Source organism: Camarhynchus parvulus, chromosome 1 (assembly GCF_901933205.1).
Source record: "Camarhynchus parvulus chromosome 1, STF_HiC, whole genome shotgun sequence".
In the NCBI taxonomy this organism is placed as follows: domain Eukaryota; kingdom Metazoa; phylum Chordata; class Aves; order Passeriformes; family Thraupidae; genus Camarhynchus; species Camarhynchus parvulus.
In genome coordinates this window covers 90,017,789-90,042,508 of record NC_044571.1, presented here as the reverse complement: position 1 = coordinate 90,042,508, position 24,720 = coordinate 90,017,789, and the positions used below count along the sequence as shown (strand labels likewise).

Sequence of the window (24,720 nt, the reverse complement as noted above, 5' to 3'; positions counted from 1 at the left end):
AATGGGGTTATCAGAGATTAAAAACTGAACAGGGCCTAAGCAAGGCACACTGCTGTGAGAAAACAAGGAAATGAAATTCTGGAACATAGAAAATGTTGCTTGCATGACACACAAATCAATTTTCCACTCTATTCAAACCACTCCAGCCTTGATCAAGTTTGGGGCCCAGCAGATCAAAAGAAACATGAACCATACAGAAGGAGATTCTCTGAGAATGATCACAAGTTCAGCACATGGCACCAGCAAAGAATATCTGATTTGGGCTGCTGCACCCAGAACCAGGGACAGCAGCTGTGCTGCAAGGCAGGCAATTGCTGGTTTAAGCAACTGCCCAGAAAAATCTATGGAGAAATAGATCTAAAGAAAGTTAGAAAAGCTGGTAATAATTGCTCTTGAAGTTGAGGTAGTTAATGAAATAAATAGAATACAATAAATAATAAGCAAATCCATTCACTTGTCTCCAGTTCTCCTGGGAGCACCATGATAAACTGGAGTCAGTATCTAAAGATGTTAAAGCCTATACTCAGGGGATTTCATTCTTCTACAGGAAGAATATTTGGAGCCTTTCAGTCTCAAAAACAGCCTGCCTAGACTGAAGCAGCAGATGTCTGAACAAAGCTGGCAAAATGAGAAAAAGCTCGAGCTGAAATTCAAGACAAAAATAGCAAACCTTTTGTTTTTATTTACATGAACGTATCGATATTATTAATAAATATAGTCACTTATATTCTTCACAATTTTATTAATTATATTATTAATATATACATGCATGCTCAGGCCAGTCAGCACTGCTGAAAACTCTGTCAGACTAGGAATTACTGCTTGCCACCTTTTGTCATCAGCAAAGTGCCTGTGCAGAAGGGGAATAAAGGAACCCCAAGGTATGGAAGCACAGCCTGGGAGCCTCCCTGTGTTCATGCTCAGGACTTGGGAAACACTGAGCTGCCAACACCCAGCTCCAACACCTGCCCCTGAGAGACTCCTCTGCCCAGGCCCAGGAGTGCCCTCAGGGAGGAGGAGCACACACACAGACATTTTAAGGGCACTTAAAAACCACAGAGCACATTCCTGGTACCTACCCTGCTGCCAAGCAGCACCACAGTGCTCCTACCAGGAGGACAAGCAGGTAGGGAATGAGGAAAGAACACTAAAAGAATAAAATCCTCCTTTCCCTGCACAGAGTACAAACCACAGCTGTTATAATGCATGTTCTGAGTTAGGCACCAGAGCATTAACAGGAAAGCAAAAATACCTCCAGATGAGGAAACACTTCCCCCTACACCTGTCAACAATGCTAAGCCACTTCACTCATCAAGCCTGACAGAGAAGTTGCATGAGCTGCTGTTACAAGCAACAAAGCACTGAAAATTAACTTCAGCCATGGGGATGGCTTGAATCCAAAAATCAAGGGATCAAGCATGCAAACATGTTTTTTTCATCCAACTGAACTTTGTTTTCACAGCCCTTTCAGCACCCAGGGAGGAGAATGTGAGCTCCTAGAAGGAAGGCTTGTTTGAAATGCAGAAACACAGCAGAGCTGAAAGAGGAACTGCAGGGCTGTACCTGGATGACATCGTCCTCTGCAACTTCATAGAGGAGCTCATCGTGCAGCTGGAGGATAAAGAAGCCTCCTCTGATGGGATGCAACATCCCTGTGTTTCTCCTCCTCAGCAGCCTTCCTACACAGGTGAAGAGCAGAGTCTGTTAGGCACTAGCATACAAAAGTGTATTTCTTCTATCAGAAACCTTTGCACATTCCTAATGCTGAGGAAAAGAACGTGAGGACCTTGAAAAAGAAAAAGCCCATGCCTACAGACAGAACCACAAATCATGGCTATTCTATCAATATTTGTACAGCTACTGAGGGAAAAAATGTTAATGAAAAGTATTTTAGATATACACATTTCAGCATTACATTATAAAGACATGAATCAGAACAGAAGCAAGAGACAGTTGTGTCTCCTGAACCATCTGTTCTGAAAGTAAATTTTAAACAAAATCGTGCAAAGTTTAATCAGAAGCTGGTTTACAACATTCTCTCTGGCAATGAATTGGGATTCTGCTTTTCTTCCACAACCATTTTAATGGCTAGTTTAAGAAAGCAGTCAGCCTCCTGCAAAATGCAGTTTCTGAAAGTGTAGCTCCTGAGTAGAACTGAGGAAGGAAGAAAAAAGCAGTTATTCAATAAACAAGTAAGCAGCTGACAAAGCCAAGATCCTGGTGGGCCTTCCCTGACAAAAAAAAAAATAAAACAAACCCTTCCATGGTAAAAGCTGTTGGTGTTTTAAACTAAACAAACACCACCTCACACACAGAGACTCAAAAGTTATTTATTTCTCAGGTTAGCTAACAGGAGGACTTCAGTTCACAGAGAGGGTTTCAAGCCATCATCAGCTGCTCACACAAGCCTCACACTGAAGCAGCAATGTTGAAGGAGCCACATGATGCAGGATGCTCCTCTGATGGCACAGGCATCTCTAATTTGCTGAAAAATAATTCCTTTCAGTTCTTGAAACACTCAGTATGAGAGCAGTGGAAAGCTGTCACAAATGCATCTGCCCACCTCCCTTCAATTACACTGGCCAAAGGGCAGGAGCTTCTGCTCCTAGGAGGGATGGGAAGCTCTGCCAAGCTCGTGCCTTCAGCTGACCTCTGAATCTGGTCTCTCCAAAATAAACTCCCTGGCACATTTTTAGAAGTTTAGCCATTAATTATTTAGTTTCCAAATCAGACTCTTCATATTCAGACAGCTTCATGTTTCCATTGAAGCATAAGAGCTATCAAAGAAATACAGCTCTCCATCTCTTCAGTAGTCTTTCTAAAATACACCTGATGAACAAAACAACATCTACAATAAGCTAAAAAAAGTCATTGTGGCATTCCTCTGGGAATGAGCACCCCAGCACAGCTTTGCCATCTGCAGAAAAAAACTTATGCTGAAAAAACTTATGCTGATAAGTGCTTCATATAATATTCTTGTGAAGTCTCTGTACATCCAAATCCAGCCAACAAATTCCAAACTTAATTCTAACCAAAAAATGTATTTTTGGAACAAGAAATGATCCCACTCAATTTTTTCACTGCCTCTGAAGCCAGAGTGTCTGCTCAGCTCCTCCTTCCTACTTGTGAACAATTCTGTGGTGGCATCACAGAGCACATCACACATGAACTCTCACTGCCAACCTTTGCACTGAGGTAACTGGTGTCTCTGTTCTGGTCACATTTGCTTCAGTTTGTTGAGCAGACATTCTTTCTCCTTCCTGATGACTTTTTTGCCCATTAAACACAGACTTACCACTGTCAGGAAATAAAGCTTCTCCCACCTCTAGGCCCAAAAGCACTGATTTTTTTTCTTTGTTTTTTTTTTTTTTAATTAACATTAGTGACACTGAAAACCTTGCTCCAGTGTGCAAAGAAGAGGTAACCATACCAGTTTTATCCCTCTGGAAGGAGCTCTCCAGATGTCCATGGGACTTGAACACAGAGGAGAAGGCTTCCAGACGTCTCTGAATATTCACAGTGGCTGTTTTGACAATATCTGCAGCTGATCCCTGGACAGCTGTATTCACAGCCTGGCGCTCTGCCTGAACACAGAGAGTTGTTCCCAAAACTCACCCCCAAAAAATCAAATCAAACATCTCACACATACTTAATTAAAAATAATAAACACATGGCCAAATATACACAGAGTCAAAATTCCAAAAAGAGTTTGTTCTATCTGTCTGAGAGAAAGAAACATTATAGACTAGCTTCTGACACAAAATTTCTACAGGCACCTGACAAAATTCCACGAATTTAAAATTAATGAATATCAAGAGTGATAACCTACAAGAGTCACAATCCACAAAGAGAAGCCTATACCCATGGTAACAGCTTCAAGGGGAGAGGAAAAATCTCAGTTAATCCAAGCACCACAAGACATTTCTGCCTATCTTCAAAGCCATAAGGGATGGACAGACAAAGGCAAGAAACTGGACTTCATGGCCTAACAATCTGGTCTGCCACACTAAATCCTGATTGCCAGAGCATTACAGCTGTGCAAGAACACAGCAGACCACTATTCTTTTTCAACACAAGCAACTTCTCTACTAATCCCCTCCTCAGACAAGAGAACTGTATTCAGTTTCTTCTTTCTTTGTTTAGAGCTGAAACACATGTGAAGAACTACAAGGATGCTGAAATGAAAGTGAAGATAATTCATTAAGTGGTCTTTATTATGATTTTAAAGACTAAATCAAATTTGGACAGAAGATACATCTAGAAAGCTTTCTGCTGAAGTGTTTTTCAGATCAAATTGTCCATTATTTTCAAAAGTTTTTTGAAAGCCTCCTTGTTTCCCTGTCAACTCTTTGGAGTACAAACTCCCCCACTTCCTCCCTCTTCTACTCTAGTCTTTAATTCCACAGCTTCCTACTGAGAAGTATAATACTTCCTCCCCACAGAAACACCTTCCTAGGGCGTCAATTTACTCTTCCCGAAGTAGAATCTATGGCAGAAGTGTCCAAAATAACCTGGAAAATAAATTAAGCTAGTGCAAAGGTGTATACTAAGTAAATATTTATCTAAGATGTTAGAGCAATTTTCCTTTCAGGGAAAATAAGAAAAGGAACAAATACCCAAAAATACAGGTCTTAAATGCCCTTTCTTGTTTAAGTGCTGACAGCATGTAACATACAAAGACTGCTAAGTGGGAGCAACTCAGCCTGAAGAGCTAAAGTGTACCCCTGTGTGGAGGCTTTTTAAAATCATGTCCATCGATTTCAATAAATTACTCACTGCAGCTCCAACGTGGGAGTTCTGAAGTGAGGTGAGCACAGTGATGACAGCTGCACACCCAGCCACACAAGGCTGACGTCAAACAGGCCATGACAAAAGCTCTGTTATTCAGGGAGTGACTGAGGGAACAATGGACTAAGCAAGACGTTGAAGGTCATGACTAAGACAGCTCACAAACCCTGTTAAACTGCAGACAAGGCTACACAAAGAAATCTGGCATTTTAAAAATAAAACTAAAAGAGAATTTAAGAAAGGCACAGCACTCAACATACATGAGCTTTGCTGTAGGGGTTTGGGTCTTTGATAGCTGGCAGGTAGCGCCGCCTCCCCAGGATGGTCTGCACAAACCCATCCCTCCTGCAGCTCCGCACTGTCTCCCTCAGGAACTTCTGAACCCCTGTGAAAGGAGAGAGAAAGTTTTCTGTCACACAGCTGATGCTCTGTACTGACCTCTCAGTGAAAGCAGTCTGGGGCAGCCAAGCAGCACAGAGGAAATCCTTTCAGTTTCCCAGACCCCATCAGTGGACAAAGGCACACCATCACTCATTCAGCTCTGCTGCAAAACCTGTTCAGACTTTTGAGGTGGAAGAGAGTGCACAGTGTCAGGATATCTGGCTGTGCACAAGGAGGAGGGAAGTCCATCCTGCCCAGTGCCCAGGCACAGAGGGTGACACATTATTATTGATAATGGAGAGGTCAGAACCTGGACCAGCACTGACAAGACAAGTAGTAGGGAGGGAGTAAATTGAAAGCAGAAGCCAGAGCCCTTGATGCCTCAGGCTGCCTGACTTCAGGCTGTGTCCCTTCAGATTCTAGGATGAAAGAAAATCACCCACCTGCACTTTGCAAGGGAAGGAGCAAATCCACCAAGAGTGTTAAAAAGAAACTTAGGTCAAAGAAAGGTGAGACAGGGAAGAGTGAACTTGCACTGCAAGTTCAGGTAACAACTGTACTAAAATGGGAAAAGTTAACTTCAGACAGTTTCTTCCCATGTTTACAAAATATAAAACATAAAGGAGATATTCAAAATCAGGACTGACAGCCTAAGTCAATTCACTAGGTATGTCAGTTAGCAGTCAGCCTGGCAACACCTAGCAAGCGAAAACCCATGAGAAGTGAAGTTACAAAATAAGGTACACTGCAGTTTCTACGCACACACATGCACAAAGAGAGAGGAAGCAGGAAGTCATTCCTAATGGTCATGAAGAAGACACTATTCAGAAATTAATGGAGACCAAACAGAATTTTAACAGAAAACCATTTTTCTGCATCTGTGTCCTAAAGAAACAAACCCCAAATCTTCAGAACATCATTTTCCAGCTCATTTTCAAGTCCTATGATTAGAGCTAGCTGCCTCTTGTCCCATTTGCCCTCCATTCTTTTTCTGATTGCAGCTCTATTGTCTCTACATCTTTCCTAAAAATTAACATGCTTCTTAGAAGCACAACCATGTCTTTTTACAAAACAGGGGAGAGCTACTCTGAACAGCTGGATAAAAATTAAAGGGTAATATGCAAGACAGTTTAAAACTCCATGAAAGCAGAAGACAAAAGCAGAAGAAAGAAATGGTTATATTTTAAAATTATAAGAAGCATGGTTCTAAAGTTGTCACAGCATATCATTTGAAGCTGTGTGTTTTAATAAGGAAAAGCATGTTTCACATTCAGAAACTGACGAGCTTTAAAATGACTCCTCAGGGCTTATTAATTAATTAAAATAACAAAAAGATTATTGTAATAAGTAAAGAACAAAGTCCTAAAAGTAAATAAAACCAGAGAGAGTAAAACATTACAGAGTATCAAACTGCTGCATTCACAACTGGACATTTTCAAAATGAAAAGCATTTTCAAGAGATATGAGTAGTAGGTTGTGACAAATTTAGGATTTGAAGAGACATGGAGAGAAGGGATTAAAAACAACAACCACCACCACCCAGCTCCCAAACAGCCATATCCAAACCTGTGTATCTCAATTTGAAGGATTCAATGTAATTGGCAGCTTCATTTTCATCAATCCCCATCTGCTCTCCTAAAGATTTTGCTCCTATTCCATAGATGATTCCATAGCAGATCTGCCAGAGGAAAGGGTGAAGAATCGCAACCATTTGGTCAGCCACGCAGAGAAAGCAGAGCCAAAACAAAATGTGATCCACTGGAAGGCAAGTGTATGGAAACCATGGAAAGTATTCAAGAAGAGAGACCCCCTCTGAGTCCAAGCCATTCATGCTGCTTTTCTCCACCCTCATCCCCCAAAAAAACCCTGACAGCTCCAGTTACAAACGTACTGAGAGTGGGAGGGCGGACAAAGCAACTACTGAACAATCATGGCCAAACTCAAACAGAAAAACACGCTACAATGTGGTGTTGAACACTGAACCTTTCTGCCCAGAAAGCTGCTGTAGAGTTTTTTTCCTAAAATTACCTGCTTAGCTTGTTGCCTGGTCCTGTCTCCCACAGCTTCAGGATCGATCATTTTCCATTCTGCTGCGATGCTCTTAAAGACATCGGTACCGCCATTCAAGGCTTGAATGAGGCGGCAGTCACAAGACAAGTGAGCCAGGATCCTCAGTTCCAGCTGAGAGTAATCAGCAGCCAAGATTAAGCCACCTGAAGTCAAGAAGTTATCAGAAAGCATTATTTCATAAATTACTCCAATATTCCATCCAACTTGCCAGCAAGAAGGACTGAACCCGTCCTTTGTCTTCTGCTCTGAGAGTTTTTTTCACGGCAATTTCTATCAAGACGAATTCTTGCCTGTTTCCTCAATGCTCAGGCCTGCATGCTTTACAACTAGTCACATTTAGAATCCAACAAAACCATGTAAACAAGTATCTGTCCAGGTGTCTAAGGCAGAGCAAGGCAATGTGAGAACAGATATTTGGATAGAAAGAACACTAGGTAGAGTGCACTTTGTGTATTAAGAGCTGCCTTAGCTACGTCTTTTAAAAACAGGTATTCCTAAAGAGGAAACATGTGAATGGTATCATTTGAATACTTTGCCCAACTGAAACTCTCTTTTACAGTCACATGAATAATTTTGAAGGCATCCTAACTACTGCACTAGTATTCCAAGTAGGCTGCTCAGACACATATATACTGTTGTCAATCCTTAAACCTTCATTATATCTAGTATTTTTTGCTAACCATATACTTTACAATTCCAGAACAGGACCTGGGCATTACCTGGGAAAGGAACAAAAGCATGCCTCATGCTAACAGAAAATGGTATTCCTCTTTCTTCAGATCTGTTTGCAGCTTGAACCTTTAGCCCATTAGGCAAAAGGGAACGCTTTCTGCATCTGTGGAGAAAAAAAATGACTGCCCTTCACCAATTTCTAAAATACTAAGAGATGCATAATCACTTTTACCACAAAGGATCACTGAAAACAAGTGAGACACTGGCATCTATTCAATTTTTCTGGACAATCCATATCCAAATTTGACCATGGAGGAACTGGACAGAGCCCACATAAACATCTGAAAGGGATTTATAGATTCCAAAAAGATATAGGGATAAATCTTCCTAGTACATTCAGGATTCAGTTCAGAAATCGGATAATTCTACTCTAAAACAGGTAAGATGAATGGCCCCAGATCTGTGATGAGCTTATTCCAAAAAGGCAACAGAGTCACAGGAATCCTAAAAATTCAACACTTCACCTTGAGTGCCAAGTCTCAACATCATTCTCCTCTGCAGAATGCATACAACAGCCCAGAGGCAGAAAAATCCCCCCCTCAGCATCACCATCATCACTGCACATGCACACACATTCACAAGTAAGCCTGTAAAAACAGAGCAGAAGTTGCAGAAAAGGTGCTCATAACACACTGCACGTTTCCTCCCTAAAGACTGAGGGAAAGAGTGCCCCAAAGCTGCTCAATTTTCTTTTCTGAGAGGCCAAAAGTTTACAGTGACACCCACATGCTCTGCATCTCTCAGGGCTGCTTAGGTCTCCTGTCCCACCAAGCCATTTGTAGCTGCAGACGGAATTGTACCCATGAGCACATCCACTGAACAGTGCACAGCTCTGACACCATTCACATCACAGTCTCCCATCAGCACCAGTCTACCAGACAGTCCAATGGGCTCTCCACTGGAAGGCAAAAAGCCTTTTTAAATCCTTGATGTCTGGATCAGGGATCTGAGGAAATTCTTTATCAAAATGAAAAGCTATCTCTGAGATCAAGACTAGTTTCAGCAGAGCACGGAAAAAAAAATCATGCTCTTTCTCCCTTGTGCACTTCCTTTTCTTCTTAAATATTGGCTTTTCAGGCATGGTGGAATCAATGAGATGAATGCACAAAAATCACAGAAATAAATGTTCAAAAGAAATAAAGGTGAGGAACAATTGCATGTCTGGCTACTGCAGAAAATCACACTGTTCAGCATAGGTTCTCAGTTTAGTGTAAGGGCTTTATACCATGACCTAATTTAGCTACACTCCTTTGGTCAGAAGCTTCTTACAACAGGAGGAAAGAGTAGCAATAATGGTTAGTAAGATAATAGACAGTTTGGACCAAAGTCTGGAAGGCTGATCAGACTTGGCTGGATGGCAATTTCTTTTGTGCCAGCAGTCATTTCTGTGCCTTTAGGATTGCCCATCTTCCTAACACAGTGGCTGCTCACCTAAGGAATGTAGGAAAATGTAGGAAAAGTCAGCCTGAGAGACCTCTCAGAGTCTGGCAGGCACTCCAGTTCTTTGATGGGCTCTTCTCTACAGGGAAGACTCTCAAGAAACCAGCACACTCCCCAGCCATTCTGAAAAGCTGCTGCAAGCCTGAGCACTGCCACAGCTTTATCTCAGATTGACATTTCTGCCTCCATGGCTATGCCTGGTTCATCTGAGATGGATATGAACAAGACCCTTCTACTCCTGGGTTCTTTTCTCATTACTTTCCCAAGGCAGTTAAATGCATGGTGGTAGGAGGCACCAGATAGAAGAAGCAAAAACCTTCTCAAATTTCTCACATCTTGCTGTGGGGAAAAAAGCTTAGGAAAGTCACTCAGGTGACACAACTGGGACAAGAACCTGAATGGGAAGAGAAACTGAAAGGGCAGAAAAGCACCACCAAGTAGGAAGCCTCAAAGCTCACAAGGTAGATGCTAAAAGATTGGTGTTTTGCTAGATTTCCACACAACTGTTAAGGCATTGGCATGTAATGCTGTCAAAGTAGAACTGTAGAATCATAGAAAACAGGGTATTTGGTTAAGAGAAATCAAATTTAGAAATCTTCCTCTGCTATCTGGTAGTTACTGCAGGTCACTATCACAAATGAAATTATTAACAAAGAATGAAAAATATTTTCACCCCTGTTCCCTTAAAAAGAATTTTCTTCTGCTTCTTTCACAATATTCAATGCTCTTTCAGAGTAGTTCTTAGCAAGTCAAACCAGATCCTAACTTCAGTTTGGTTATTTTCAGACTCAGGCTTTCCATCCAACAGCTGGGAACGTAACGCTAATCTCACTGAAGGGTTTCATAAAGAACGTCAGAAAGCAAATAGCTACATGAAACCACATGCTGTTAGTATCATTATGTCTTTCATGTATCACTGATTTTTAGGTATTTATTCCCCTGTAAGAGAAACACTGAAGAACAAGTCACACTGACACGACAGCAGCCACAGGTGAAGGGAGAAAAAAGAAATTTGACAACCCGACTACATTTAGACAGAAGCTTTGTCAAGATCCTCCTACCTGCCCCCCAGTGCAGCATGAGAATTAACATTTCCATGGGCTTGGGAGGGAGGGCTTTCTTCAACCACAGTTGGCATTTCAATCTCAAAATCTCTTGGCACATTCTGGATGTTTGGCTCTGTGAAGCTCACTCGACCTGAAAGGAAGATAGGGCAGAACTAAGGAAGGGTTCAACAGGAGTCTCTAACTCAATACAGCTGCACACACTGCATCTCCAAAATACAATGAACAGGAGAGTGAGAGGACACAACCACTGGAAAAAAATTTAAAAAATGAAAAGTAATTTGTGTTTAATGGGCTTGTGATGGTTCCCCATTTCTGTATCACTAATAACCTGTTCTGGAGTCAAAGATTTACATGGTAATATGTGCAAGAAATGAATAATACTGCTTAGTGTAAACAAAAGCTATTTTAAATACATCTGGGTTTTTAAGGCAGACATATGTCAAATAGATGTACCAGTATCTTTGCTTGGTTGAAGCAGAGCACAGGCTTGATTTCCTATCTTCTCCTCTTAGAAAAGCTGCACACACACATGCAAAAAGACAAAAAGCCAGTAAGAACTGAGGTACTTGCACACATTTGTTCACCTGTAGCTGTGTGAGTCTGTGAAATTGGATATATCCTTTCCATTCCCAGTGCAGAATTCAATCGCTTCTCCCTCTGTAGTGGAAACACCACTTTAGTAATGGCATTGTTGATCCTCCTCCATTCCAATATCAGCCCTGGCAATGGGTGAAGTGTCTTTAATTTCTCCAAAACATCCTTGTGGGAAGAAAAGGGCACAACTAATCAACGGCCTTTAAAACTTTATTTATAAAAGTTTTTGCTGCTCTGCAGGAAAAAGCGACTCCCTCACCCACAGTGAGCTTCCAGTGTCACTGCCTTAAATTAAATCCATATCCTCTCCATTTACACCACCTACACCTGGGTAATCAAAGCACCACCTGACACAGCTGCGGTTTTACTACCCACGAGAAGACAATCGCTTCTCTCTGGACTTCTGCACCCTCATCATCACTCTTAATGTGCACCAACCAATAAACCACCTGAAATGATGAAATAAAGCATCACTTGCCATAGGTCCCCTACGTTGTCTCCTCTTGTCCAGCGTTAATGCTTCTCCTCCATCTTCTTGCATATTTTTCTCCCTGCTCTCTCCTATCTGTACACTAGGAACATCAAGTGAAGCCCTTGACCATGCTCCTTGAAAGACAAAGCTGATCACTAGCAATCAAATCCTTTCAGTTTAATCAGAAATATGAAGGGACTAACAAGAATTTCAAAAGACAGTGGCATGCAAACATTTCTCAAAATAACTTTTTTGTGTGTGTGCTGCAGGCAGCTGCAGCCTCATCCCTCCACATCACAAAAGGAGGAAATCCTCCCTTTGCTTCTTGCTCCCTGCTCTGCCACCACCACTGCACCCAATGCCTTCACTGCCACTTGAGTTCCAGAAATTAATACTTGTCTTCCGAGTACAGACTACACTGAACAAGGGGAAACTAAGACAACAACACAGATTAATGAGTCCTGAAAACAGGAACATATATATCGGCTAATTCCACTTGTCTGGCAAGAGCACCCATTAGCCTGCAGCAGCTGGTATTAATGCAGGTCCACAGTATTTATCAACTGGCAAGAATGTCAATAGCCTTCACATTATACAAGCTTCTGATATACTAAATTTGATAAGCCATCAGATTAGCCATTCTGAAGACAAATCCTCTGAAGCAAAAAATACAGATTTGATCGTAGCAGGAAGAGAAAATATTGTATTTAGTCGACATGGTATTTAAGTATCTTTCAAACTGATGCGGAAAAATTCTTCTGCTATTGGCTTTACGAAATTATTGTGCTATTTTGGTCTTACACGTGATTTGGGAAATCAGATTCTGCCTGATTTACTCTTATTGAAGCCTGCTATTTACAGGCATGTCCTCACTGCACTCAAGATTTAGGAGAGTAGGAGTCACTAATTCTGCTAACAAAGAAGGTAGAACCCAGTTTGAATTTGCAGTGGTAACTGGAGGAGCAAAAGGCAACTAAATTTACTTTCAAACTAGAAACAGATTTTACTGTACCTTGGTTGTACTGAACTGCTTGCTTAGCCTGACCCTGTTTCCTTTAGCAGTTGCTCTTCTGGTGTAACCCAGGGTTTTCTTGTTCCCTTGAACTTTCACATCTCCATTTTGTGGCAACTTCAGCTCCAGGAACAACACCTGAAAGAGGCCAGCATTTCAAATCAGTTTCTGCATGCTGCTCCCAGGAGAAAACAAAAGCAACTGAGCACTTAAACAGCTTGTTCCAGCCAAAGGATAGTACAAATGCTTCAGGTAATTAAAAAGCTGATTAAAGATCCCAGCTATCAAAGTCATTCCTCCTCATTTTAATTAACTACGAAATGCAATTTAAAATCTCATTTTCTGAACACTCTAAGTTCAGAGGTATGTTTTTAGAAAAGGTAATTAACTCCACCCAATAAGTGAGGTTATTACTGACAGTCAGCTGTAATAAAATGTAATGTTCAGATGACTGAAAGTGGGAAGAACATTGGTGAAAAAAAAAGAAGTGTTAGCAGGGAGCAGGCTTCAGAACAATATGAATGGCACAGAAAGAGGTGGTCACAAATACTTTTAGAGAATAGCCAGAATATTAGTTTTTCAAACAAATTGCCAAAAAGCAGAAAATTAAACATATGCTCATTTGGCAACAGACAGAATACAGCTCCTAGTTTTTCACTTTATGTTTCTATGCAGCATGATACACTACTTAGCAGCTATTGTCTTTGATTTCACAGCTGGTAGAAGGGAACAGAAAGCTTTTCTCCTGCCCATTTATGGCACAGAAGTTTTACTGACACAAAACTAGAAGGGTAAAGTTCCATTAACTTATACAAGGTACTTTGCATGACTGGTAATAATTTCCACGAGCTATAAACTTCTGTAGTTCAGAAAACGGGATTTCAGACAAAACTTTACCTCCCCTTTTCCATGAAGCAGAGTGAAACTGAAGTCAAGCATTATTTCAGGAGTTCTAACTTGGACTACTGTTACTGAGCAAGACTTCTACATTTGCAACAAAGAAGGAATATTTCTGGGGAATTTCTTTTACTGATAGCTGCTTGCAGATTTTGACTACTTTCATATAAAGTACAGCCCCTCAGCAAGAAAATAGTATATGGAGAAAAAAAAAAGAAGGGGGAGAAAACCATGCACAGCAATTTTAATAGATTTCAATTATTCCATGTAATGTGCATTTTAAAAAAAAAGTGAAATTCTTCAGGAATGAAAGCTTTGCTATTTTACATAGAAATCTGTTTCTTAGACTTTAAAAAGTACCAGTTCTTAAAAGCAGACAGCAGTTGATTCAAAACTTTTAAAGCAGTTTTTCCTCCTCATTCATGCCTGTACAGGGGCAAGGGAAACAATGCAACTTTTACAGTACAATTCTTCTTAGACTCAAGACTACATGACACCAAATCACATCTTGTGTGTGGGACACTGGCATTGCAAAAAAGCTTCTCCAGTGCTGTACAATTCATCCAAAATACTCCAAAAGCCATTTAACTGGCAGATCTTCTCATGCACCCTGAGAGGCCATGGTCCTATACAAACCACATTCTTATTTTCACTTGGTTTTTACTTCCAACATACACATTTCCACTGCTACCTTCTTTATCTCTGCTAAAGTTGACAGAAACCAGAATGAACAGTAACAAGCAGGAGAGACCCAGCCTCTTGCAGGCAGCAAGCTCATAATGAGTGTAAGGATGAATGAACTCAGCAGAGCTGGGTTTGCATCTTGGATTTTCTTCATGCCATCTTCCCATGAAGAATTTTTTTTTCTTATTTTAGCCAAAGGCTCTTGATGATAACTTCTGGGGAAGTTCTCCCCCTCCCACCCCAACCCGCATGTACCTCTGCAATGTCATCAGGGCTGGTCAAGGAGAAGCTGTGCCCTGCCAGCTGATATGCCTTGGTCTCAATCTGGCTCAGTTTAGCCTGCATGACCTGTTTCTGGGTTTCGTAGGCTGTTGTGCTGAAACCAATGCCATTCAACTCTAGCAGAGCCAAGCAATAATGGGTGGGCATCTCCACTTTAGAAAATACATCTATAGTAAGTACAAACCAAAGAAAATCTTTTATAAAACAGATCAACTGCAGATAAACACATTCATTAAAACAAAAAGGAGAATCCTCAGTTTTGAAAATACTGAAATGTTCTGGCACACTGAAATCTTTTACTGTAGATTTCATTTAAATACTTTTGTTTCTGGAATAAGAAATATTTCATAATGTGAAGTGTTCCAGAACATCCTATCACAAAGGTATTAAAGAAAGCAGCTTCTGTCAATTTTTTTTCTAAAAAATACATCTCTCCGTATATCAACATTTCATAAAGTGCAGACATTTAAGCCTTACTTAATGTAAGGCTTTCTAACTTGATACACATTAATTCCACCACCCACATCTTTTTAAAATGTTCTAAGGTTCAACTGTAACAATCATAAATGATGTGGTAAACTTGCAATAAAATGATTCAGCAGGATTGGACCACAATCCTCAGCTCTGGATATAATTTAGGGGAAGCTTTTATAATGACCACCAATAGTATATTTTGGGGTTTTTTTTTGATGGCTTGCACAAGCCCTCAGCAATTATTAGTGCAAACAGAGAGGACCATTCACTATGGAACCACAAGAGTTTCATGGACACAATGCATACATGACAAATAATGCTGTATGGGCAGGCCAAAGAGCAAGAAATCTCCTTCAGAAAACATCTGAGGATTTTAGGAATTACTTCTGATAAGAAAACCCAAAAAATTTTGAAAATGCTCATGAGAAATCATAGACACAGCCACAAGTCCCTCAGAATGGCCAGGGCACTCACCTGGGAGGCACAAATCTGCTTGATTTAGAGACAGAATAGGCTCTGCTACAGCCTTAACCACTGGAACTGGTGGAGATTTGGGATATAAGAATTATATTTTAATTTTTGTTTCAGAATATATATGCTTCCAAGGGAATTTTCATCTTTTCTTTTAACAAATGAACATTTTCACAGAATACATTTAGATAAGAACTTCCAAACTGCCTCTCTTCTGCACGGATCATTCGGCCTGTGGCAGCACAGCTGTATTTACCCTCCATCTTTGCCCCCAAGTGGAGGATGTCTCTTTACCTGTCAGATTTTCCTTCTGTAGCTCCTTGTGGAGCTGGTCCATGACATTGAAGACAAGCACAGACTCTATGGCTGCTCTGTACCGCCCAGACTGGTCTGTGCTGGCACTCAGCCCCAGGCTCTGCACCCCTTGGCCCGTGCCCACTCCTTCCAGGAGGGGCAGCTCACTGGGGAGAAAGTTGGTCACCATGCTGTGAAGGGTATGCTCCTTGGAGCCAGAATCCAGCAGCCAACATGCAACCTTAAAAAGGGAGACCTCCATGAGACTTTTTTTTACCTTTTAGTCATAATAAACTGCAAACATTTAGCCAGAGCTTAATTCAAGATTATAGTGGATGGTTTTTTTCTTCACTTGGCAGGTAAACTGCAATAATTTGTTGGGTCATTTCAGTAAAATCCTTCAGGAGGATTTTAATTAAGCTGAAGAGCTTAATTCTTGAGTGAGAATGAAAAGTTATTTCTTTCTAAAAGAAAAGTTATTTCTGTACTTTGAAAACTTGATCCTCTGTCAAACAAACACATTTTGAAATGTCTTTTCACTTATTAAAACTTGACTCAAAGGGAATAAATACGAAAATCAGGATCAAAACATGTTTAATCTGAAAAATGACTTTCTGGAGATCAGAACTTGCTATTGATCTAGAATATTAACCAAGCTGAGCTCTCCTATCTGTGGCAGAACAGGACTAATGCCAAGAATTCTGCATGGGATATTTTACTCCTCGTAGAGCTTAAACCCCTGTCTTCAAAGCAAATTAATTTATATGTACATTTCAATTTCTTGTGTCAAAACAGGATGAAGCACAGATTTCTACATTGCCTCTGCCATGCAAGCAGAAGTAAAAACTCATATGTTTATATATGGGGCTGGGGAGGGTGTATGAATATATTCATTGTGTCACTAAAATGAACCAACATGAGTATGACTATTACATGGAACAGTGAAGGGAAAGATGCTTTTACTGCTCTTCAATTTAATCTTAAAACTGTGTCTTGGTATGAAAATATCTATGTTTGTCCTTGTGTTGAACACCTTAGCTACTTTCCTGCACAGCTGAGTATTGCCACGAAGTTGTTCAGCCCATATGCAAAGCCAGCTTTAAAAATCAACGGTATTTTCTGTGCACCCAGAGCTTTTTGTAACATGAGCAACAAGGTGCTTTTACCTCAAGCTAGTGTTTCATGTGAGTTACAACTGGTACCCAAACTTTTTGAAATTCCATGTAAACTTTGCTTTGTTTTGAGAAAACAGGGGTAGCAAAGTGGTCTGTATGCATAGTGGGTAAATCTTTTGCTTATAGAGTCTTCTGCTCTCAGAAGGAATAACCTGACAGAAACACTACAATCTGAGGCTTCTTACTGCAACAAAACAGAAGTTAAGTCCTGTCCACTGGGACTGGGGAGAGATTTGTCTTCATTTCCCCTGCCAAGTGAGGTATGAAATAATAATGTGCTAACCTCTGAAACTCTTTGTTTCTCTTGCAGGCACCAAGAACAAAGCAAATGTCCTCAAAATACTCTTCTAGATTGCCCACAAAGAAAATTTCACTAAACTTCCCGACAGATTCATACTGAAATAACAGAAGCACCAGAAGGTACTCCTGTCTTTCCACCCTTGTGTTTAAACTAGTAGTTTCACCCAAGAGAAATTTCTTAATCCTGCAAACCTTTGGGTCCTCAAAACTTCCTTCCAAGGAGATGCCACAAGCCATCAGCAGAGTTTTATAGTGCTGGATGAAGTCATACATGATAAGTGAGCGCTCCTTCTTGGTCCTCTTCTGCAGGTACAGCTGCAGATGGTTCAGTCTCTCTGTCACAGGTAGGCTTTGGTCCAAAGGTGGGGGTGCCAAACTCAGACTGATTTCTAAGGCAGGAAATACAAGCAAAAATCATCTTTTACCCCATTACATGATAAAAACAGCAAGAGAAAAATCTTGAGTACAACCACCTAAAGCACAAAAGCTACAGTTGAACTATGAACAAACAATACATCTATAGCACTATTACATGTTTTTTTTCAAAACAGACTAGGCTTCCAAAAGCAATATGCTCTGTCTGTACTAACAAACAAAGGAGAGCCAGGAATCAAACCCTAGTCACAAGGTCACTTGGCATAGATTGGGCTGTGTTCAGCATTTGAGTGCTAGATATGTTCTGGAGGGCAAAAACTGGAAGAGATTGAAAGGAAAAAGCAAGTTAGATAAAGAGAACTTGGGAGTGAGCAAATGTTTTAGCCAAATTCATGCTCACAGTCTGAGCCAATTAGCTGCCCTTATTACACAGTGCTATAGATGTATCCACAGCAGCCTGGCCAAGGGTGTTAAACACCTAAGACTGCTCAATTACTCCAGCACACATCTGAGCTGGGGTTGGGACAATCACAGCACTTCCAAGAACCTTATCTGCTGAAGGAACTCTCTTGAGATGCAGTGTCAAATAACCCAGCAGAGTCTGTCTGCTCACTTACCGCTCTGGTCTTGGATCTGCTGCAAAGAGATATAGTAGGCATCTTTTCCACCCCAACACACTGCCAGTCCAACTACCAAGATGTCTTCACATCCTTGGACACGAAATCCTTCATCTTTAACTTGTGTCTGCTGAGGAGAACTCACTAAAGAAATAATTTGAAGTTACTATTATAAATGGCATCCATAAATACAGAAGATTTGGGATTCTGAAAATGCAAATACATACAGTTGAGCCTAAAATTGACTATTATCAGGTCTTAGTAAATCAAAGGAGCTGCGTGTTAGTAGAGGATGGAGAGTTGGTGTCAAGCATTTCCTTGACAGGTCTCTGGTGATAGTAATGAAGTGTTAGCAGCTAGTTGGTATGTGAGAGCATCTGAATATTTGTCTGTGACTGCCCCTGAACCAAGGTTACATATTTTCAAATATTTTCAAAATGTAAACTTGGTTCAATATAATCACATGTGAAATTCAGATCAGTCTCTGGGTTGTTGCAATATTGCTTCTTTTTTCCCCCACAGAAGTACTCATATGCTGCAGTTTGCTGCTGCTTTTTAAACATATTCTTCCTTTAAAATGACAAGATTAAGCAGTTAGATTCTTTGCTGTCACATCACCATAACAACAACAGCAACATTTCTTAACTATCAAAATAGATTTTTGACAGGCAAATATGAAGTGCTTTTTAGACTGAAAGAAAGGAACACACTTCTATCTCAACTCTTGGAGAGGTTGCTCGAAAAGGCCAGAATTTGGAAGGGATGCTTTATGGATGGTTTAATCTGAACAGGAGGAAAACCTTATTTACTTTGAGGGGGACAGAATACTGGAGATTGCCCAGAGAGGTTGTGGAATCTCCTTCCCTAGAGATATTCAAAAGCTGCCTGCACATGATCCTGTGCACTCTGCTCTGCATGAACCAGCTTTAGCAGGGGGGTTGGACTGGATAATTTCCAGAGGACCCTTCCAACCCCAAACACTCCATGATCCTGTTATATCAGTGATTTTCCTCCTTTTTTGCATATCCTTTCCTTCTCTAGGCTGCTTTAAACTGAAGATACCATATGCTGTTCACAAAATAATGCACTGGAACAGGAAACTGACCTTTTTTGAATTTGCCACCAATTGTTGATTTGGGAGACAAAAGGCACTTTGTTCTTTCACATGCCACTGAGATGGAGAATCTGCTTTTCTCCTTCCATTCTGCAACAAAAGTCTGGAAAAGTGCTCTGTCGCTTGCTACATCAATAATAGTGAAACTTTCAGCACTTAAGGGAACAAATGGAAAAACATCCTGAGATAGCTGCAGTGAAAAGCCTTGGTCTACCATGGAATTATCTTTTATCTCATCTGCCTCAGCTGGGTCTAGACACTCAAGATTGTCCTGGAATGTTTTTACCTGCTGCTCTGCATTGCCCTCACTATTCTGCTGTAGCTGAGTTGTCCGCCCTTCCTTCTTGCAGGTGACTTGTCCCTCTCTTGCAGATGGGAGAGAAACAGAACATTTTGGAAAAAGCTCTTTGGGAGGTGTTGGAGGAATAAACCCATTATTATTATCTGCTGCAGGACAGGATGTTCTGTTGCTTCCCTCAAGATGAAGTGTTATGCCATGTGTTTTCTGAAGATCCAACTTTTCCATTTTGTTTTCTTTAACCTTGAAAGAGCTTTTTAAATCCTGGCAAGTGGGCAAAGGCTCTTGCTCACAACAGTCAGATTCAAAAACTGGATCTGGCTCTTGACTAACAATAGGAGCAACTAACTCTCCTTTGAAACTGGAACTTGCTGAAGCTGTTTCAGTCCCTGAGAGGCTAGGCCATTTGTCCAACACATCCTGCAATCCTGGGCTTAGTTCAAACGAGCATTCAGTCCATACCACTGGATGGGGGTTCTTCTCAAAAGCTTGGTGGCTTCTCTGGAGCTTTTCACCTTGATCTCCTACTAAATCCTTTGGTCTGGGGTCATTGTTACAAATTACTGAGTTTCTTAATCCTGACTGACCTTGAAATGTAGAAGGAATGTCTTTCAGAAAAGATGGGGAATTTCCATGGTCTAAAACTTCTGCTACTACATCCGAAGATGCTAGAGACACATTGTTACACTGTGCAGGATTCGCATGTTCTTTCTGATTGTCACCGACATCAAATTTATTCTCAACAGGCCCTGGATTCTGCAAAACACCATCTGGAGGAAGCAAAGCCACAGGGTCCTTTCCATCAGCTTCCATGATGTGAACAGCTGAAAGGTCACTGACATTACTGAAGCTCTCATCAAACAGCAAGTTATCGCTGATATTTAGGCTTGTTTCAGGGACAGGATGGCATTCTACTTGTACAATGTGTTCCCTACCAAAATGGGAGCTTGCTTTATTCAGGTCTTTAGACTCACTCTCCCCTTCCACTGAATTTTGGGTCTGGTAATCTTGTAGAAAACTGTGTAGCTGTGAGTCAGTCATTGAGAAATCACTCTCTTTAAGGCAAGGTGCAGGTTCTATTTTCTTCACTACAGGCTGTAAATTAAGGCCTCCAGATTCCAAAACTTTATTACTACAGTGCTGAGTTGTGTTTTTTGTAATGTCATTTGTTGTGATAAGACTTGGGAAGCTCAGTTTCCTAACTGTTGCAGCCAGCCTTTTATCAGTATCATTCTCAGTCCATAAACTGCTTCGTTTTTCTGATATTTCCTGCTGTGGTATTGCTGCCAGCTCTGAACCTTGTATCCCCTGCTGTCCTGTGATTCCAGCTGCTCCCTCCTGTTTTATTATCATCTCAGTTTGAGTATCCAACTGGATGCTGTCTTCAAAGTCTCTAGAGTCAGAAAACAGATGAGAGGCTGGATCATTCTGAACACTATCTGCATTGCAAACACCTCTGGATTTTACTAAAGACCCGTTCAGAAAATCTTTAGGATGACTCTTGCCATTTTGCATGGTTCCAGCTTGCAACAATATTCCATTGGGCTTTTCATTCTCATTTTTGCCAGCATTCTGAATCTGAATATTGCAGGTTTTCTCTTCACCAGGACAAAAATTCTTATCAATCCTCACCTCAGCACAGCTCACATCTCTTTGAGTTTTATTCCTTTTATTCTGCTTAACATCAGTTTTGTCAGTTCTCTGTGTCCTAGCACTACCAGGTATCCCTCTACTTCCTACAATACTGTGTGTCTCCACACTGGTGTGTGGGGTACCCTTCAGCATAACAGGTGCCTGAAAACCTGCCCTCCCCTTAGGCATGCCTTCATTAGTGGTGCTAGGCTCTGTAAATAATCCTTCCATTTTATCTTTCTTCCCAATCTTAACGCTCCCCATCTGTACAGAACTTGAGACTTTATGAGTTACAGAATCTGTTTCCATAAATTCCTTATTATTTTGGTTTGAAATAGAATTATCTGTAGAGATGGTGCTGTGGGAAACAGGCAGCTTTTGTATATCTATGCTAAGCTTATTTGAATCTTCAAGAAGTGACCTCCGCCCTTTTGAAGCGGTATTTTTGTTCCTAGTCCGATTTAAATGTGTATCTGTGCTTTTAATCAATCTAGAAGCTGAAGAATCTGGTCTCAATGTTGGTGTTTTTCCTTGTTCAGTAAGGTGCTCTGAGACTGCTGTTCTGGAATTCATCTTGGTTTTGACCAGAGAAAGATCTTCTATGTTTTCATTTCCTCTGCACATATTTGGCCGTTTTCTAGCACTGTACACAAGATCACCCTTGCCTTCCTCTGCTTGAGCCTGTTTCCTGCCCAGGACTTCACTCTCAAATACAGAGCTTTCTGTGCTACTGCTCAGTCGCCTTTTCCATCCCTTTTTAATATTTGATAAGTTTCCAATCTGAGAACCAAGGCCATTACAGTGTTGAACTCTGCAGCCTTTTTTGTTTAACACCCTTGAAGACTCAGCAGACTCCTCTCCATCTGATCTATGCAGTCTGTCTTCCAGTTCTGACTCACTGCTGATCACAGAGGATGTATCAGTCTCGAGAAAAGACTCTGGGTTCCACTGCACCCCCAGCAGTGCCAAATCCTGCTGCAGGAGTCTCCTGGCTTCCTCCACAATGACAGAGGCTGCTTCTCTTTCAGTGAAGCCCCTCATTCCAGCAATCCAGATGCTGCGCATGGCCCGGCGCTCCTCTGCTGCCTCTTCATCTTCATCCACAGCCCTACGAACACTGTGGGAAGGTAACAGGCACATGTAAACACCCATGCAGAATGTAACAAACACAAGGAGCTGGCACTATTCTCTTCTGCTCCCATGTCAACTCTCTTCACAGCTTCCTTTACTGAAGCACTCTACCTAAAATATAATGCACTTGATGGGAAATAACTGAATTGGAAATAACTATTTCTAAATATGAATAGATGTTGATGAAAGATATTACTGGCTGCATACCTCAAAAGCATTTCCAGATTTCTGTGTTCAAACATACCCCAGACAAGTCCCAATTCCCTGCCAGGGCAAGATGCAGGTCTCAATGAATCACCCTCCATGCGCTGTTTTCCAAATTAAGGAAACTTCAAAAGCATGAACCAGACAAGTATCATGGCATAGTCCAACAAGTACTTGATCAAGGAAACTTGTTACTGCACTAACATATAAATCACAAGAGAATCCCAAAAGATAATCAGTAATAAATCGTTGAACATATGGTGAAGCTGCCTTTTAGGGGCAGCAAAAACTCCCCAGAATGCACTGACAATTTACCCAGGACTAAGCAGTGCATTGAGAAGAAGAATAAGAAGAAAAATTCAGTGTCAAAAACTTTTTCTGTAAATACAAGGTGCTTCTATTAATTTCAGAAAAATCATGGAACGACTGTGATCAGTCAGAGAGACCTACAAGTTATTTCTAACTTAATATTTGACACAAAGTTCCAAAGGGTTGCCACATTTTATTGCAGGTTTCATCCTATAACCCTTCACCTTACAAACTCCTTTACTTGACTTCTGGACTTAGCAATTTCTCACCTTTTAAATGGTACTGAGCTCTTCAGAGCAGCTGCCACCTCATCAGGACTGGCTTTAGCGAGGTCAGCCACAGTGACAAAGCCAGCGCTGTAAAGTGTCCTGGCACGCTGGGCATTGAGCAGAGACACCCGCACCAGGTCACACAGCTCCCTCTGCACCCCAAAAGTGAGCCTGCTCTGGAACTGAGACAGCAACATCTCCATGTTGTGCCAGCCCAGTCGATTACAGAAAACTGTTATCATTCCTGGAACACAAAAATGACATTAATGTCTGAACTCCAGCTCCAGTTCTACTAAGCTGGATTCACATCCCACTTCCCAATCTGATTCAGCACTCACTTTACATTTCTCACCTTCCATTATTTACAAAAACTAACTCGTGTTTATCACAACTGTGAGTAGGAGCTAGTTTTGCAGAACTCAATCTGCAATTAACTAGGTAATCACTGAGGCAGAAATTCTGAATGACACTTCTTTTTTCAAAGATGCTAATATTGAAAGTTTGAAGCACATGCATATCCTGAAACAGGATTCCTATGAAAGAATCATACTGGAAAAAAAAGGCAAAGGAGAAAGTAGTGATGAGAGTCATTAAGGGAAGCCATAGATCTTTGAGGAAACCCAGCACTGACATCCATAAAAGTAGACCTTGGCCTGCAGGATTTCAGTTACTGAGAGCATTATAGGAGGTAGCAAATCCTATGATACAGGTTACAACTGCAGTCCCCAGTGCATGGGAGAAAGAAAAAGGCACAGAAAAGACAGTTTCTTATTCACAGACTGCATCTACAGACAATGAAAACCACTGAAAGACATGGGTATTCCTCACTAATTTTACAGTGATTATAGAATACAGCTTTTATCATATCTCTTAACTCTATGTCATATCAGTAGTTCATTTTATTTCCCAGATTACTCCTGTGAAAACTATTAACACTGGAAATACAGAATTATGAAACTGCTACAAAGTTATTTATACTAAGAAGTTAAAAAAAAAAGTTATTTATATTACCAGAATTGAATTCAACTACTCTGCATCAGTTGGCGTGACCTTTTCATTTTGGGGCTTTGACTCATGCTGCAGCCCACACAGAGGGTTTTGCAAGTCGAGCTAAAACTGTCTTAAAAACTGAAAACCCACTTATGGAGTAATGAAGATTTAGGCAATAGAAAAAAAATATCTTGGTCACTGTGGGCTGTTACTTCTACTCCCACACAGCCTTCTTAGGGAAGTTAAAGGTAGCAGCTGCTTGACCTCCTGTGATCTGCTGATAAATGACCCAGAAGCCACTCACTCTGTTCTGACAACCATAACCTTATACCTCCTGGCCAATTAATTTTGCATTCAGAAGAAAGCCATGTCCCATCTTAGAGGCTCCAAACTTTATTCAATGCTGAAAGGTATTCTTTCCTCATAGAGCAAAGCTTTAGAAGGGACTTGCACTAATTCCATACTTAGTATTGAACCAGCTACATTCCTGCACAGCACACTGCTGATTTCCACAGACCTCAGCATGCTGCACACTGCTTGATTCCCCTCAGCTGGCCCCTTCCCACTGCACACTCTGTGGTTCCACAGCAGGGGCAAACACAGGTTAAGCTATAAATCCGTAAGTGGTTTCACAAGGCTGTTTGCTGT

General features: G+C 41.0%; 1 protein-coding gene across 1 annotated transcript in view; it reads right to left on the bottom strand.

Moving 5' to 3' along the window:
* Nucleotides 1–24,720, bottom strand: part of POLQ (DNA polymerase theta) — a 54,087-nt gene that overhangs the window by 1,572 nt on the left and 27,795 nt on the right. The window contains exons 15-29 of the mRNA XM_030947586.1: nt 23,083–23,326; nt 19,231–22,286; nt 18,126–18,269; nt 17,326–17,522; nt 15,659–15,899; nt 14,393–14,586; nt 12,557–12,694; nt 11,063–11,237; nt 10,473–10,608; nt 7,959–8,074; nt 7,198–7,382; nt 6,736–6,847; nt 5,049–5,173; nt 3,431–3,584; nt 1,564–1,679 (exon numbers count right to left, since the gene is read on the bottom strand). Coding sequence (XP_030803446.1) covers nt 1,564–1,679; nt 3,431–3,584; nt 5,049–5,173; nt 6,736–6,847; nt 7,198–7,382; nt 7,959–8,074; nt 10,473–10,608; nt 11,063–11,237; nt 12,557–12,694; nt 14,393–14,586; nt 15,659–15,899; nt 17,326–17,522; nt 18,126–18,269; nt 19,231–22,286; nt 23,083–23,326 — 5,333 coding nt within the window. The remainder of the gene's footprint in view (nt 1–1,563; nt 1,680–3,430; nt 3,585–5,048; nt 5,174–6,735; nt 6,848–7,197; nt 7,383–7,958; nt 8,075–10,472; nt 10,609–11,062; nt 11,238–12,556; nt 12,695–14,392; nt 14,587–15,658; nt 15,900–17,325; nt 17,523–18,125; nt 18,270–19,230; nt 22,287–23,082; nt 23,327–24,720) is intronic.